The following is a 16,409-nucleotide window of genomic DNA, read 5'->3' as shown; positions in this document are numbered from 1 at the left end:
CTCGCCCGGCCCCCAGGGACTGCCGGCCTGCGGGGTAAGGAGATTAAGGCCGCGGCGGGGAGGGAGGAGCGGGCAAGGCCAGGCCAGGCTGCAACTGACCAAGACCGAAGAGAGGTCGCGACGGGGTGTCACTGTCCTGGGAGTGTGCTGCCCGGTGCAGGAGACCGGGCGGGCGGGAAGAGGGGTGCTGACAGTTGGGGATCTGCCCTTAAAAGGAGGCACGGTTAGGGGGAGTGGAGGCGGGGCAGCATCGGAAAGCTATGGTGCTTTGAGCAAGGGCTGGAGGGTTGGCCCGGAGCTTAGCAGGCCCTCTTCCTTCAGGCCCGCTGTGTGATGGCGGAGAAGGCACTGGAGGCCGTGGGCTGTGGACTGGGGCCTGGGGCTGTGGCCATGGCTGTGGCGCTGGAGGACGGGGCAGAGCCCCCTGTGCTGACCACTCATCTCAAGAAGGTGGAGAACCACATCACAGAAGCACAACGCTTCTCTCACCTGCCCAAGCGCTCTGCTGTGGACATCGAGTTCGTGGAACTGTCCTATTCCGTGAGAGAGGGGCCCTGCTGGCGCAAACGGGGTAGGTGGCAGCCCCACGGGGAACTGGGGGTTCTCCCCGGAGTCGCCTCTTCTGGAACATAAGGCCTGGGGCTATCCCACTCTGTGAGCTTTGGAGGCCCCGACCCTCACTCATTGCACGCAGCTGGGGTACAAGATCCTTGCTCCTCACATCTGCCAGCACTAGGAGGCTAAGTTCAACTGGCTATTAAAGTTTTCTCTTCTAAGTAGACCCTATGACCTCCGGTCCTTGAGTTAGTCTCTAAGTCTCTCTCAGACTCTCTCTCTCTCTCTCTCTCTCTCTCTCTCTCTCTCTCTCTCTCTCTCTCTCACACACACACACACACACACACACACACACACTATTCCTGCCTATGAAGGTTGGTTTGAGGAAGAGGTGCACTCTTCAATGTCCAACAGTATCCGTACACCTGTTTTTAAAGATGTTCTCATCCCCACCATCTTACACCACTCACATCTTGCCACAGTCCCTGGAAGCGGGAAGCGGGGAGATTAGACAGGACAGATGTTACCAACGAGGAAACTGAGGCCTGGGGAAGTTGAATAACTTGGCCAATGTCCCCCTGCTAGTAAGAATCAGAGCAGAGCCCAAAGCCTAGCCCTGTGGGTCCACCGGCTTCTCTTTCCTCCCCATCAGGACAGGTTTCCCAGAGCTCTGGCCTGTCCCAATCCAGCAGCCGGGCTGGGAACCTAGAGACTGGGTTTGTTTCCCAGAACTGGGTGTGGGCTAGGGGTGGAGCTCAGACAGTGTCATAGCTTTGGGGTGCTTCAGAGCAGGGCTCAGTGTGAGCTGTCTCTACACGTTTGCTCACTTCCATAGGTGGCCAAAGGGTCATGGGGGTTTGAACCAGGAGACCCTGAGGCCTATGGGCTCCTATCCAATACCCTAGGCCTAAGTAAGCAGTTTCTCCCTTCTCAGACCGGCCCTGGGTGGAATGGTGAGGTCCTTGCTATTTCCCTGGCTTTCAGAACTTTACGGTAAAAAGAAACGTGGCTAGATTAGGTACTTCTCCTTATCAGGGTGATGGGTGCGCCGGCTGGGGACTCCTCCCTTTGGACCTTGCCAGCCTCATCTACCCTCTTATCCATTTTTCTGTCTTCTAGTCCTGGCCCCTTTTCTGCCCTCTGCCCTCCTTTGCCTGGCTTCTTCATTCTTTGGCTCCCTCTGTCCTCTGAGAAGACAGAAAGATTAAGGGTGCCAGAGAGGGGAAGTATAAGGGATCTGGGGGAGAGTGCTGCCTTCCCTGGATAAGGATCCCTCACCAGTCTCTTCTAACTGTGTATGACATTTATTTTTTCAAACACATTCAATTAATTATTAGTGATCCCACTTAATAACCTAAGAACCCTATTAGTTCCTTGGGAGGGAACACGACTGTCTTTTTTTTTAAAGATGGGGATGGAAGCCAGGGCCTTCCTTATGTTAGGCATGCACTCTATCACTGAGCTACATACCAGCCAACTATTCTTCTTTTATAGATGAGGAATCACAGACCCTAATGACTTGCCAGTCATAATGGCACACACCTGTAATCTCCTCCCAGTGGAGGCTGAGGCAGGATGGCTGTGAGTTCAAGGCTCACAACCCGGAGTACATAGGAAGACCTCATCTCCAAAAACCTAAGTAAATAATTAAAAGATTTAGTGATTTGACAAAATTACAGAGCTATTGACTGAAGCAAGATGGGAACATGAGTGTCTCTCCAGTGGGAGGTCTGCAGGTCTCTCATGCGCCCGAGCAGTTGTGATGCAGGGGGAGGTAAGAGACAAATGTTTTCGGCCCGAGGGAAGCTGTGTGGCCTTTGGTACAAGGTACCAGGTCCCTTCTTGGCCTAACTTTCCTCCTGGGCTTCTTGGGGAGCTCAGCTGAGTTGGTATCTTGAAAGTGCTTTGTGAAAGGCAAGCGAGTGTAAGATGATATTTGTGCTAGGCCTTGGCTTTGGCTGGCATCGGCTCTGGCATCGGACGGGGGGGGGGGAAGGTTCACGGCTGCAGTTTCTTCTCTTGCAGAAGTCACTTCCCGTGAGTGGCTCTGCGGGATGTATACTGGAGAGCTTAGGAGAGGTCCGAGCCCCGAGACCTTCCTCTCCCAGTCAAGACCTGGCTGTGTGGCCTTGGGAGGAACAGCTGAGGGGGAGTAGGCTCTGGGCAGGCGGCTGGTGTGGTCCAGTCCAACAGGGGGCATGGCCCGGGGGGCATGGCCAGCAGGTCAGATAGGGTAGACTTTCCTTGTCTCTGCTAAGGAGTGGGCTTTGGACTAGAGGAGGGATGAAGACCTGAGTTCTCCTCATCACGGCAGGTCTGTAAGCTTAGCAGACAAGGCCCTGGCCCTCGGCCTCCCCCCCATCTCCACCCTCTGCTCATCCGTTGCCTCAGTACAGTCTCTGCCCTCTGTCCCCTGGATTATGCTATAGCAGAGTTTTCTCTCCTAAACCCCGGGGGCTTCTGTTCTTCCTCCGTAGCTACAATGCCACCTCTTCCATGAAGTCACTCCTGATTTCCACCTTGCTGTCCATCTTCTGAGAGTGACTTGCTGTAATCCTATCTCCACTGCCCGCTCTTTTCTCTTTCCTTCACACCGTAGGTGTTCCTGTCCATCTGTCCTACCTAGTCTGTGCCTTTCTTGAATGCAGAAACCTTGTCCTTCCTCCCTCGTTTATTTTCTTGCCTCGTGTCTGGTACAGAGCTTGGTACATAGTAGAGCTCAATGAGCATTTGTCAAATGGAATTGTAATGCAATATGGCTTGCGAAACGTACTGTATGTGCCAAGCCCTGAGCCATATGCTTTACATATGTTGTTAGCTCATTGACTCTTTACAACAGCTCTGAGGCAGGCACCATCATCCTCATTTCACAGATGAGGAACCTGGAGCCCAGAGAGGTTAAGCAACTTGCCTCAGGCGACACAGCTGGTCATGTGGATCCAGAGTTTGAACCAGATCCACCTGACTCCATATTGCTGTGCTTTATGCACGTGCTGCCTAAAGCGAGTGAATGACAGGTGAAATGTTACAGGCCGGCCGTGGTTGGGGCTGGAGAGACAAGCTTGTAGGGCTGAGAAGGCACAAAGGCGGCTTTTTTTTCTTTCCTCCCCAGATTAGAGCAAAAGCTCTGCAAAAACACGCTTACTGAGCATCTATTACATTCCAGACAGAGGAGAAAGATGAATAAGACACAGACCCTTCCCCCAAGATGTTCCCTGACTCAGGGTTTGGGGGAGGGGCGTGAGCACAGGCACATTAAGTGACAAACACTCTGGCATCTGAAAAATGCTGCAGGAACACAGGACAGGCAGCCAGCTCGGGCTGCTCCATGCGTCCTCGGAGTGTGTGAGACAGCAAGCGCTGTGAGAGGGGACAGCCTGGTTTTCTAGGACCTCAGTGCCCTCACTACAGCCATTCAGGGGAGGCATCAGCTTTCCCACAGCCTCCAAAGGACGGTTAGCCCCTGGACTCTACCCCTGGTGGCAGTCATTTCCAGAGGCACGGGATGAGAGGGTGGGAGCTGCTGTGTACGCTTGCCCATCCTGACAGTTCCACTCAGCAGTGGCTATACCTCACCTGTGACTAACCCTGTTCTAAGAGTGTGCCCCCACCGTGTGTGTGTGTGTGTGTGTGTGTGTGTGTGTGTGTGTGTGTGTGCACAGGTGTGTGTGCACAGGTGTGTGTGCACAGGTGTGTGCATGCACGAGTGTGCGCTCGCATGGGCATGTGGGGCAACCTCACATGTCATCTCCCCAAAGCCATCCACCTTGCTCTTTGAGACAGGGTCTCTGGCTGGCCCGTGAGGTCCAGGGAACTACCTGTGTTAGCCTTCTCAGCACTGAGATTACAAGTGTGCACCACCGATCCCAGCCTTTTTGTTATTGTTGTCAGAGAGAAATGTTTTAAAAAGATTTATTTATTTATTATGTACACAGAAGAGGGCTCCAGATCTCATTACAGATGGTTGTGAGGCATCATGTGGTTGCTGGGAATTGAACTGAGGACCTCTGGAAGGGCAGTCGGTGCTCTTAACCTCTGAGCCATCTCTCCAGCCCCCAGAGAGAATTTTTTATTTTAAAACGTGTGTATGGCCGGACGGTGGTGGCACACGCCTTTAATCCCAGCACTCGGGAGACAGAGGCAGATGGATCTCTGTGAGTTCGAGGCCAGTCTGGTCTACAGAGAGATCCAGGACAGGCACCAAAACTACACAGAGAAACCCTGTCTCGAAAAACCAAATAAATAAATAAGTGTATTACGTGTGTAGGGGGTGTGTATGGGGGTGCTGCTAATTTGTGAGTGCAGGTGCCTGCAGAGTCCAGAAGAGGGCATCATATCCCCTGGTGCCTGAGTTACAGGTAGTTGTGAGCCACTGAGAGTGGGTGCTGGGAACAGAACTCATGTCCTCTACATGAGCAGTGCCCACTCTTAACTGCTGAGCCACATCTCCTCACCTTTTGCTTGCTTGTTTGTTTTGTTTTGTTTTAGACAGGGTATCAGACTCTGTAGTCTAGACTGGCTTTGAACTCACAACCATCTCCTTGTCCCAGATTCCCAAGCCTGGGGATTATAGGCAGGGATCACTATGCACAGGTTGAGCCAGGCAGTTTAAGTGAGTTCTGGGGATGGAACTAGGGTTCTTCCTAGTGCTTATGCAGCAAGCGTTTTACTGACTGAGCCCTCTCCCCAGGCCTCCTCTTTGAGAGTTTTGAGGATGCCTCTGATCCATTAGCCCTCACCAGTGACTCCTCCTGTCCTTGCTGCAGGTTACAAGACCCTCCTCAAGTGCCTGTCTGGTAAGTTCTGCCGCCGAGAGCTGATTGGCATCATGGGCCCCTCCGGGGCTGGCAAGTCCACGCTCATGAACATCTTGGCAGGGTATAGGTGAGCATGAGGAATGGAAGTGGAGCAGGACTCAGGAGGGGGACCCTCTTGAGGGAGCCCAGAAGGTGTTCTTAAGCGGCGTTCTCCCTGCAGGGAGTCTGGGATGAAGGGGCAGATCCTGGTTAATGGGAGGCCGCGAGATCTGAGGACCTTCCGCAAGATGTCCTGTTACATCATGCAGGATGACATGCTTCTGCCACACCTCACAGTGCTGGAAGCCATGATGGTGAGGAGAGGGTGGCCTTCTCCTCCTCCAAGCTCCCCTTCTGTCGCCAGCTGAAGGGGATGGGCGGAGCCTGCCACACAAGGCTTTCTCACTTGTTTATCACTTTTTAGGTCTCTGCCAACCTGAAGCTGAGTGAGAAGCAGGAGGTGAAGAAGGAACTGGTGAGTGGGGTGGGGATGCAAGGGATGGAGCCGTTCTGAGGCTGATGAGTTCTAGATCCCAAGTTGGGTGGGGACCAAGGGCTTAAGGGCCATGCTTTATGAAAGTGGGGTGCTGCTTAGGTGAAGCAGAGATACCGACGCTGACTAAGGCTGGGTGGGGTGCCTGCAGGTGACAGAGATCCTGACAGCCCTGGGCCTGATGTCCTGCTCTCACACGAGGACAGCCCTGCTCTCCGGAGGGCAGAGGAAGCGCCTGGCTATTGCCCTGGAGCTGGTCAACAACCCACCTGTCATGTTCTTTGATGAGCCTACCAGGTATCTCCCAGCTTCTCCTGACCTGGGTTTTCCTCTTCTCAGCCCTAAGCCAGGGCTGGATATGGTGTCTGGTTCACGGCTCCCTGGCTGGAGACCAGGTCTCCTGCTCGCAGCCTTCTGGGGACTCCATCCTTGCTAGTCCAGCTGGAGCCAAGCTGCCCTGTCTTTCATCCAGGTAGAGATCTGGATGTGCCCCCCCCCCCTTCCTGATTGACAGCTCCCTCTCCTCTTCCCAACAGCCATTAGTCGTGGAATCCTCCTTTGGGTAGCTCTCAGATTTGCCCAGCCCCGTCCCTGTTGCTTGAGCTCAGGGCATCATCAAGACTCATCTCCCTGCCTTCAGGTTCCCAGGCACCTTTCTCCAACCTGTGGCCAGAATGGGCTTTCTAAACAAGTCTAGAAAGTTCCACTCTTCTGCTTCAAACCGCACAAACGAGTCCCATTTGCCATCAAAATAGTCAGGCGGCCTCTTCTCCCATCTTTCATAGTTTATGTTCTAATAACGCTGAGCTGCCCACAATTCCCAGCCAACCCTGTGTTCCATGCCCCTCAGATTGACCCTTGCTGTGTCTTCTGTGTGGAATGCCCTTCACCGTAACTCCTTCCATTGTCCCTTCACAAGCGCGTGCTCTTTCTAGACTCAACCTTCTCCACCTGTACTCCAGCCCACTGCTGCATTACGGCGTGGCTGGTTCCCTGCTGGTCTTCCACTTGGAGTTGCCACTACACGTTCCACATCCCCTCAAGTCAACAACGAGCTTGTCTGTCTCTCTCTAGACCAGTCCAACACGGGCCCTTGTCATTTCGGTGCCTGGTATGCAAGAGGTGCTTGGCATATAGGTTTTCAAACTGAGCAGTGCCCTGGGCTTGCAAATATCTGAGCCATACAAGGTCTGCAGGAGCTGGGAGTTTGTCCTGGCGTGCTTTCTGTTTCTGCGGCTGGAAAAAGGAAGGCCATGGCCAAAAGCAATGTGGGAAGGGAGGGTTTATTTGGCTTACATGTTCAGATCACAGTCCATCATTGAGGCACCCGAGGGCAGGAACTCAAGCAGGAACAGAGGCAGACATCATGGAGGAATGCTGTTTACTAGCTTGTTCTCTGAGGCTCACTCAGCTTGTTTATTTATATATATATATATATAAACTCAGGACCACCTGATGGGGTGGCACCACACGTAGTAGGCTATGCCCTCCCACATCAATCATTACTCAGAAAAATGCCCCCACAGGCTACTCTTATGGTGGTATCTTCTCAATTACTGTTCCTTCCTCCCAAATGTGTCAAGTTGATAAAAACCAAGCAGCACACGGTGGCCAGAGGGGTGCCTTCCCACTAGACCCATCCCATTCGCAGAAGCTAGCCCACCTCACTCACCACCTCTTAGCCCCACCCACCTCACTGGTCCCTGGTGACTTCTCTCTGGACAGCGGTCTAGACAGCGCTTCTTGTTTCCAAGTGGTGTCCCTCATGAAGTCCCTAGCCCATGGGGGCCGAACCGTCATCTGCACCATCCACCAGCCCAGTGCCAAGCTCTTTGAAATGTTTGACAAGGTCAGTATCCCCGAGTCTCCAAGAAGACTGGCCTGTGGTAGAGGGATAGAAGTGTCAGCGGGGTCCCCCCAGTCCGCGGGTCACGTTTTCCTCATGTGCTCCTTTCTACCTCAGCTCTACATCCTGAGCCAGGGACAATGCATCTTCAAGGGCATGGTTACCAACCTGATTCCCTACCTGAAGGGGCTTGGCTTGCACTGCCCCACCTACCATAACCCTGCTGACTTCAGTAAGTGAGGGCTCCTGTGAGGAGGTGGGCTACAGAAGATGGCCACACTTTGGGTTTGGGTCATGGAGGCCTCTTGGGGACAGAGAGCTCATGGTCACTTGCCTTCCCCGTATACCGAAGAGGGACTGCTCTGCCCTTGGGAACTGAGGGTGAAGCCTAGCTGAGCACTTTGCTCTGTGTCCCCTTAGTCATTGAGGTGGCCTCTGGCGAGTATGGAGACCTGAACCCCATTCTGGTCAGGGCCGTGCAGAATGGCCTTTGCACCATGGCTGAGAAGAAGAGCACCCCAGAGAAGAATGAGGTTCCTGCCCACTGCGCCTCTTGCCCTCCGGTGAGTGGAGTGCAGAGGGCAGAAGGGGGGAGGGGAGGCGGGGCCACAGACAACGACCCTGCCAGAGAAGCTGTCCCCAGAGGCCTTGCCACCACTGTGTAAGCCCCGTGTTTGGAACAGATCTACTGTTAACAGCAGTGTGACCTCCTGAGCTTTGGACTTCTCATCGCCCCATTCCTCCAGAGCTCCCGTGAGCATCATTGGTGTGCTGCCTGCCCTCAGTGCCTGCTTAGGAACCATCTGGAAAGCATGGCCAGTGCAATTGCTGACCTGGGGCCAGTATGGTCTGCTGTTATCTCGGACCACACTAGCTTCCCAGAACAAGTGGGAAGACTAACTAGCAAGCAAGACGCTCAGGCTCTTAGCAGGTAGCTGGGGCAGTCAGGGTCTACCTAGTGCCAGATCCCTTCCTTAGGTGAGATGCCATCCCTCTGGAAAACCAGAGGTTTGGCTATGGTTACTAACCATGTCATCATTGTGCAATGGGAGAGCCAGTGGCCTATACACAGTTATGGCCAAGAGAGTCTTTGACTCCTGCCCCCCAAGTATCTTTATCTGCTCACTCTCCCTTCCACCCTCAATCTCCCTGAGGTTTTCACTCCTAAAGCAGCTTCAAGGTGAGCAGCTCAGGGGCAAAGGCTCCTCCTTCTGCAGTCCTGGGCCTTGTCTTGGGACTCTCCTATCCACTGAGAGATGGGCAGTGGGTGGGTAGGCCACACTCACCGGTCCCGTTTCTTCTCTCTAGGAAGTGGATCCTATCGAAAGCCACACTTTTGCCACCAGTACCCTCACCCAGTTCTGCATCCTCTTCAAGAGGACTTTCTTGTCCATCCTCAGGGACACGGTGAGATGTCAGGCTGAGGGGCAGGAGGTACAGGCTGGATGTCTTGGGCTCTCAGCATCTGGGATGGAGCCTGGGGACACTGCCATCCCATGCGATGTACCTTGGCTCTGTGTACCTGCAGGGAACCCCTGAGTTCCTATTCTAGCATGGCCTCCCCTGTATCCCCTATGCCCACTCCCTTGTCCTGGAACACATACCTCTTCTCTCTCTCTCTCTCTCTCTCTCTCTCTCTCTCTCTCTCTCTTTTTTTTGTTTTTTTGTTTTTTTGTTTTTTTGTTTTTCAAGACAGGGTTTCTCTGTGTAACAGTCTTGGCTGTCCAGGAACTCACTCTGTAGACCAGGCTGGCCTCGAACTCACTGAGATCCACCTGCCTCTGCCTCCCAGGTGCTGGGATTAAAGGCATGCATCGCTGCCCGGCTTCATAGCTCTTCTCTTGATGACCCCTGCCATAGGTCCTGACCCACTTGCGGTTTATGTCACACGTGTTGATTGGCGTGCTCATCGGCCTCCTCTACCTGCACATTGGCGATGATGCCAGCAAGGTTTTCAACAACACCGGCTTCCTCTTCTTCTCCATGCTCTTCCTCATGTTTGCGGCCCTCATGCCCACGGTGCTCACCTGTGAGCTGATCTGCCTGGCGGGTAGGGCGGGGGTGCTGGGCACGAGGCAGGGGCCGAGGCTTAGCCTGTGGAGCCTGACCTACCTGTGCCCTCAGTCCCCTTAGAGATGGCGGTCTTCATGAGGGAGCACTTGAACTACTGGTACAGTCTCAAAGCGTATTACCTGGCCAAGACAATGGCTGATGTGCCCTTTCAGGTGAGTCTCTTCATGACTACTGCCTCGAGCAGATTCAGAGGTGATCTCACGGAATGTGTGGTCTAATGAGAAAACTGTAGCCAGATGTAGTGGCTCACCTCATTCCAACACTTGGCAGTGGGGGGTGAGGGAGGGGGCTGAGAGAGGAGGATTGCCATGAATTCAAGTCCAGCCAGAGCTACAGTGTGATTCCCTATCCCAAAATAAATAAATAAAAAGCTGAGCATAATAGCAGAATAGCAAATGTCTCTATCTGTTATAGGCAGCAGCGAGCTCAGAGGTCCTGGAACCTTACTTACTTTCAAGCTGTGAGACACTGCAAACCACCCAGTTTCTCTTTGCTTTAGTAGTGCCCCCACCTGTAAGACAGAACGACACCAGTGTCTTCCTCAGGGCTGTGCTTTAGAATTATGTGAGTGAATGCATATAAAGTTTAATTATTATTATTATTATTGGTTTTTCAAAACAGGGTTTCTCTGTTTAGTCCTTGCTATCCTGGAACTCACTCTGTAGACCAGGCTGGCCTCGAACTCAAAGATCCACCTGCCTCTGCCTCCGAAGTGCTGGGATTAAAGGCGTGCGCCACCACCGCCCAGCTAAAGTTTAATTTTTTATTTTATTTGAGATGGGTCTCTCTACATAGCTCTGGCTGTCCCGGAACTCAATATGTAGACTAGGCTGGCCTTGAACTCACAGAGATCTGCCTCCAGAGTGCTGGGATTAAAGGCATTTGTCACTATGCCCAGCAATGTTTTTTTTTTACGTTTATTTATTTATCTTATGTGTGCATACACATTCTTACCACAGTATATGTGGGGAGGTCAGAGGACAGCTTACAGAATTCAGTTCCCTCTCTCCAATATGTGGATTCTAGGGACTGAACTCTGATTGTCAGACTCAGCAGGCAAGTACCTTTACCTGCTGAGCCATCTTGCTGACTATAAAGTTTTTCTTTTTTTGGTTTTTCGAGACAGGGTTTCTCTGTGTAGCTTTGCGCCTTTCCTGGAACTCACTTGGTAGCCCAGGCTGGCCTCGAACTCACAGAGATCCGCCTGGCTCTGCCTCCCGAGTGCTGGGATTAAAGGCGTGCCCACCAATGCCCGGCTTCTATAAAGTTTTTCGAAGAGAGCTTGTCACAGTCTAAATGCCCCCCAAATACCAGATGGCACTTGTTAATCACATTACCACCTTGTTTGAAGCTTCAGGGCTAGCAATAATCCATAGAGTACTTTTGTGCAAATTACAGAAAAGTGCCCCTCAGCTAGGTGTGGCCGGGCAGGCCGGTAATCTCAGAACTTGGGAGCTGAAGCGGGATGATTAGGAATTCAAGGTCACCCACAGCTGGAGATAAAAATGAACTGCATGAGGTATCTGTCTCAAATGAGCAAATAGCAAAAGTGAAAGTAGACTGTCCTCTGCCATGTACAGAACTTAATGAGAGAAATACAAGCTAGATCTTGGCCTCTGGTTGTCTCTGGGGGCTGGGAGCCTTTGTACAGGAAACAACCTGTACAAGTGTAGCTAGTGACCGAGTTCCTGTTTCCCATGAGCTTGTTTGGGAAGTGTGTGTGTGTGTGTGTGTGTGTGTGTGTGTGTGTGTGTTGAGACAAGGTCTCATTTGGTAGCACAGGGCCCTGAGGGATGGGACTAGAGTACCTGCCCTTCATGCATGATATCTGGGGTTCCATTCCCAGCGCTGCCAAGGAAAAAAAAAATCATTTATTTTATTTTATTAGGGGTTTCTGAAGTGGGGCCTCAATCTTGAAGCCCAGGCTGTACTAGAACTGACCATCTAGACCAAGCTGACCTTGAACTCGTGGTGATCCCCCTGTCTCAGCCTCCCAAGTGCTAAGAAGTTATCACTTCTATTTGAGATTTACAACTGATATTAAAGGTTAGGTATAGCAAGCAAAATGAAGCAAATTAGTAAGCCCATCATCATCTTATTTTTTATGATAAGAGCATCTAAGATATGCTTATTTAACAAAAAATATAGATACATTGTACCTCAGTAACTAGAGTCTCCGCTGTATACTTTAGATCTCTAGACTTGCCCAGCCCACATGTCTGCTTCTTTGTATCCAAAAGGTGGCAGCCTCAAGGGGAAACGGAGCTCTCTCCTACAGAGTTAATTCTTTAATATAAGGAACTAGAGAAACAGTTCAGTGATTAAAGGTTAAACATTCTGCTGCTCTTCCAGAGGACTAGAATTCCCCCACACCCACATCAGGCGGTTCACTATGGCCTGTAACTCCACCTGCAGGGGATACAACACCCTCTTCTGGCCTCCATGGAGACTTGCTCATAGGTGGCATATATATACAGAGACATACACACATACACATAAATAAAAACAGGTCTTTTTTGTTGTTGTTGTTGTTTTCGAGACAGGGTTTCTCCGTGTAGTTTTGGTGCCTGTCCTGGACCTCGCTCTGTAGGCTAGGCTGGCCTCGAACTCACAGAGATCTGCCTGCCTCTGCTTCCTGAGTGCTGGCATTAAAGGCAAAACAAGTCATATATATGTATATGTATATGTGTATGTGTATGTGTATGTGTATGTGTATGTGTATGTGTATGTATATATGTGTATATATATGTATATGTATACATGTATATGGCTGGAAAGATGGCTCAGTGGTTAGGAGTGTTCGTTGCTTTTACGGAAGGCTTGAGTTCAATTACCAGCACCCATGCCTGACAGCTTAACACACACACACACACACACACACACACACACACACACACACACACACACAAATACCCTGGTCTTGATGGGAGGAACTGTAGGTACTCAGAGGTGGGAGGAGTCACCGAGCATCAAAACAAGGCTATCTAAGATGTAGTCAGGGAGGAAGGGGCGGGCCATGTGTCAGTCTAAAGAGCTGCCTGAACAAGAGCGGAGGCAGTGGAGGCGGAGGAGAGGAGCCGTGGGAGCACTCACTCTCTGGTGAGGCGGTGGGAGGATTTAGGTCCCTAAGCTCCTCTGTGGCTGCTCCCCAGGTGGTATGCCCGGTTGTGTACTGCAGCATCGTGTACTGGATGACAGGCCAGCCAGCTGAGACCAGCCGCTTCCTGCTCTTCTCAGCCTTGGCCATAGCCACCGCCTTAGTAGCCCAGTCCTTGGGACTGTTGATTGGCGCTGCCTCCAACTCCCTGCAGGTGGGAAAGTTGTCACACAGGTGGCGGGGGTGGGAGTGGGGTGGGGTGGGGGGTGGGGGGTGTGTCTCATGGGAGCCATCAAGGGGTGGATGGCACTGTGGTCACCCTGTGACAGTGGGGGCCCCTCTCCGCTTTCCTCCAGGTGGCCACCTTTGTGGGCCCGGTCACTGCCATCCCGGTCCTCCTGTTCTCCGGCTTCTTTGTCAGTTTCAAGACCATCCCTACTTACCTGCAGTGGAGCTCCTACCTGTCCTATGTCAGGTCGGTGTGTCTCCCTCCCCGCAGGAGGTCCCGCCCACTCTGCGGGGGGTGGGGGGTAGGTTGCTAGGTCTGATGTCTGCCCCTGCACCCTCACTGTGACTGGGCTCTGGTGATTGCTGAGGGACAGGGGTCCTGTGCTCTGTGTCTTGCTCTGATGCCACTGTTTGCCTAGGTACGGCTTTGAAGGTCTGATCCTGACCATCTACGGCATGGAGCGAGGACACCTGACCTGCTTAGACGAACAGTGCCCATTCCGGGATCCACAGATCATCTTGCGAGAGCTCGATGTGGAGGAGGCTAAACTCTACATGGACTTCCTGGTCTTGGGCATTTTCTTCCTTGCCCTCCGACTGCTGGCATACCTTGTGCTCCGGTACCGGGTCAAGTCCGAGAGATAGAGCCTTGCTCCCACCTCTTCTGGGCAGGAAGCCCCCAGCTCCAGCCCTTTGGGACTGTTTTAAACTTGTAGACTTGGGCATTGGTTGCTGGTGCGGCCGCCGCCCTCCTCTCCCTCAGTGGCTCCACAGGTTGGCTGTGGGCCTGGGCTCCCAGCCTCAGCCCTGGAGATAGGGCTCCAGCCCTCCCCTTTAAGCCCAGGAGTCTTCCCAAGTTGACGCAGTTTGTAGCTTCCTCCCTACTCTCTCCAGCACTTGCATGCAAAGACCACTGGGAGGTTGCCGGCCTCCTGTCCGCCCAAAGCATCCTCCTCTGTGTTTGCCTGGGAGCCCCGCGTTCTCCAGGCCGTGACTTACAAGTGATCAAAGTGACCCTTCCGGGGGTCCCCACCACACTAGTGTTTGTAAACTGGGCTGCTAGAAGGTTGGAGTTCCAGGGCTGGGCCCTGGTGGGGTCCCCAGGGAGTCCCATCATGGACATTGGATGGAGCAAGGAGGGACTCTGGGAGTCTCTTCCTCCTCCTCCCCTTTCCTCCCCCCAACCCACTTTGGCTGATTTGGACAATCTGTTGGGACAGAAGCCGGGTTTTCTGTCTGGGTGACCACTCCCAATCCTGGAGATTGGAGAGACCATGGGACGTCCCACTCACTCCCTTCCCTAAACCTTCAGTCAGGGTAGGTCTCAATGGCACCTCTGCAATAATGTCTGTGTCACTTTCCCACCTGCCACTAGAACTGGAGAATGCACTTTATTCTGGGGGATGAGCCGGGGAAGCCTCGGTCCTCCCTTTGCTGCTCCTGAGGCTCAGTTCCACGGGCTCCTTTCCCCTCCAGAGTCACAGGCACACAAATGCAATCAGACAATCTTAGCCCCACACATGCACCATCCATACGGCTCGGAGGAAGACTGACGGTGGTACCCGCATGGAGCTGACCGCGGCGGCAACGGGAGGGCCATGCCAACCTCCTCCCAGGAATCCCACTTTGGAGGCTAAGAATGAGGCGGGGGTGACCCAGTGTGGCTCTAGGCTCGGCAGGTGTCTCTCTCCCAGTCTTCCCTCTCTCTTGAGCCCGGGGTGGCACTGGGTACTTGCCTCCTGGAGGTCAGGACCCAACAAGCACAAGAATGGGCAGAGCTGGCTTCAGCCACTGCTCCCCCGTGGCCGTCCTTTTGTGCTCAAAGATGGCACTCGCTCTTCTGCCCTTTCTCCAGCTGCCCGCTGCTCACTCAAACTTCTGTTCACATATCTCCTTCACTCTCCGGTCAGCAGCTGGTTCCTGGACATCAGAGCAGCAGGGCCTGGACACCAAGGTGGCAGACACACCTGGAGCGTGTCTGTTTTCTTGGGGGGTCCAGGCTCATCCTACATCTGATTTCCCCTCCCCCAGGACTCTCTCCCCAGCCCCTGTGCTCACTCCTCTGTACTTTCTCCATTACACAGATGCCAGTTGTATTTGTGGGATTTCACTCATTATTAATAAAACCTATATTTATACAGTATGCAGTATGTGAATATGGGTCTGCCACTTGCTGCTGTAGGATAGGTGTGGGTAGGGGATGTCTTCAAAGACTTGGCAAGATGTCTGCCAGCTTTGGGGATCCTGTAGCAGGGGTGTTAAATCTCAGACGTATGTCAAGCTCATGTATGTCTATCTCATGAAACATTTGTGTCACGCTTCCTACCTGATCAAAACGTCAGTGCCAACCCCACACGGGCTCTTGTCACCATGCCTAGTTTTTCAGTTGAGAAAAGGTGACTTGGGCCCTTAGATGGTAGAAATGGAACCTTTGAGGGATGGGGCTGTCGCTCAGTTGATAGAGTGCTTGCCTAGCGTGCCCTGAAGACTCCGTTCAGTGGCCAGCACTGCACACCCCAGATGCAGTGGCCCCCGCTTTATCCCAGCACTTGGGAGGTGGACATAGGAGGACTGGAAGTTCAAAGTCAATCTCAGTTACCTAGGAAGTTCAAGGCCAGCCTGGGCGACATGAGACCCTTCCTAAAGGGGGGTGGAGTGAGCAGTGGAACCCGGAGACCAAAACTTCTGCCACCAGACTCCATTCTCAGCATTGGTCAGGGCTCTTGGTCACAGCTGGGTCTGTAAGCTGTGTGTGGGAACTCATGTCTGTTGCATAGGTCTGTTGACAAAGTGACCCATGACTCTCTCCAGAGGGAAGGAGAGTGCCAGTCAGTGGCTTTCAGGAAGGGCAATGGGCAGCAGAGAAGACCCCAGGCCAGTGGTTCTCAACCTTCCTAACGCTGCGACTCTTTAATACAGTGCCTCATGTTGTGGTGACCTGCAACCATAAAATTATTTCCTTGCTACTTCATAATTGTAATTTTGCTACTGTTATGAGTCATAATGTAAATATCTGATATGCAACCCCAAAGGGGTCATGACCCACAGGTTGAGAATCACTGCCCTAGACCCTCATCTCCCTCCAGGATGGGAGTGGTAGGGACTTCATTGGGCTTTCTCCAATTTTCTCTTTTCCTTTCCCCCTTAATTTCTACTGTATTTTTGTATTTGTTGATTTATTTGGCTGCAATTTGAGTCTAAGATCCTGCACATCCCCGGGCCTTTTAAAACGGTTTTTTTTTTTTTTTTTTTTTTTTTTTTTTTTTTTTTTTTTTTTTTTTTTTTTGAGACAGGGTTTCTCTGTGTAGCTTTGCGCCTTTC

At 52.4% G+C, this 16,409-nt stretch overlaps 1 protein-coding gene across 1 annotated transcript; it reads left to right on the top strand.

The window, feature by feature from the left end:
• Positions 1-56: 56 nt before the first annotated feature.
• Positions 57-15,231, top strand: Abcg4 (ATP binding cassette subfamily G member 4). The gene is made up of 14 exons (XM_059267694.1): positions 57-571; positions 5,322-5,439; positions 5,533-5,665; positions 5,776-5,826; positions 5,996-6,141; positions 7,570-7,693; positions 7,808-7,922; positions 8,111-8,253; positions 8,999-9,097; positions 9,551-9,719; positions 9,815-9,915; positions 12,916-13,074; positions 13,217-13,335; positions 13,508-15,231. Exons 1-14 carry the CDS (start codon positions 334-336, stop codon positions 13,731-13,733), a joined length of 1,941 nt encoding a protein of 646 aa, XP_059123677.1. The 5' UTR covers positions 57-333; the 3' UTR covers positions 13,734-15,231.
• Positions 15,232-16,409: the final 1,178 nt, after the last annotated feature.

The sequence above is a fragment of the Peromyscus eremicus genome, chromosome 7, assembly GCF_949786415.1.
Source record: "Peromyscus eremicus chromosome 7, PerEre_H2_v1, whole genome shotgun sequence".
Lineage (NCBI taxonomy): Eukaryota > Metazoa > Chordata > Mammalia > Rodentia > Cricetidae > Peromyscus > Peromyscus eremicus.
The sequence above is the reverse complement of the archived record's forward strand: the minus strand, read 5'-3'. Positions and strand labels throughout refer to the sequence as shown.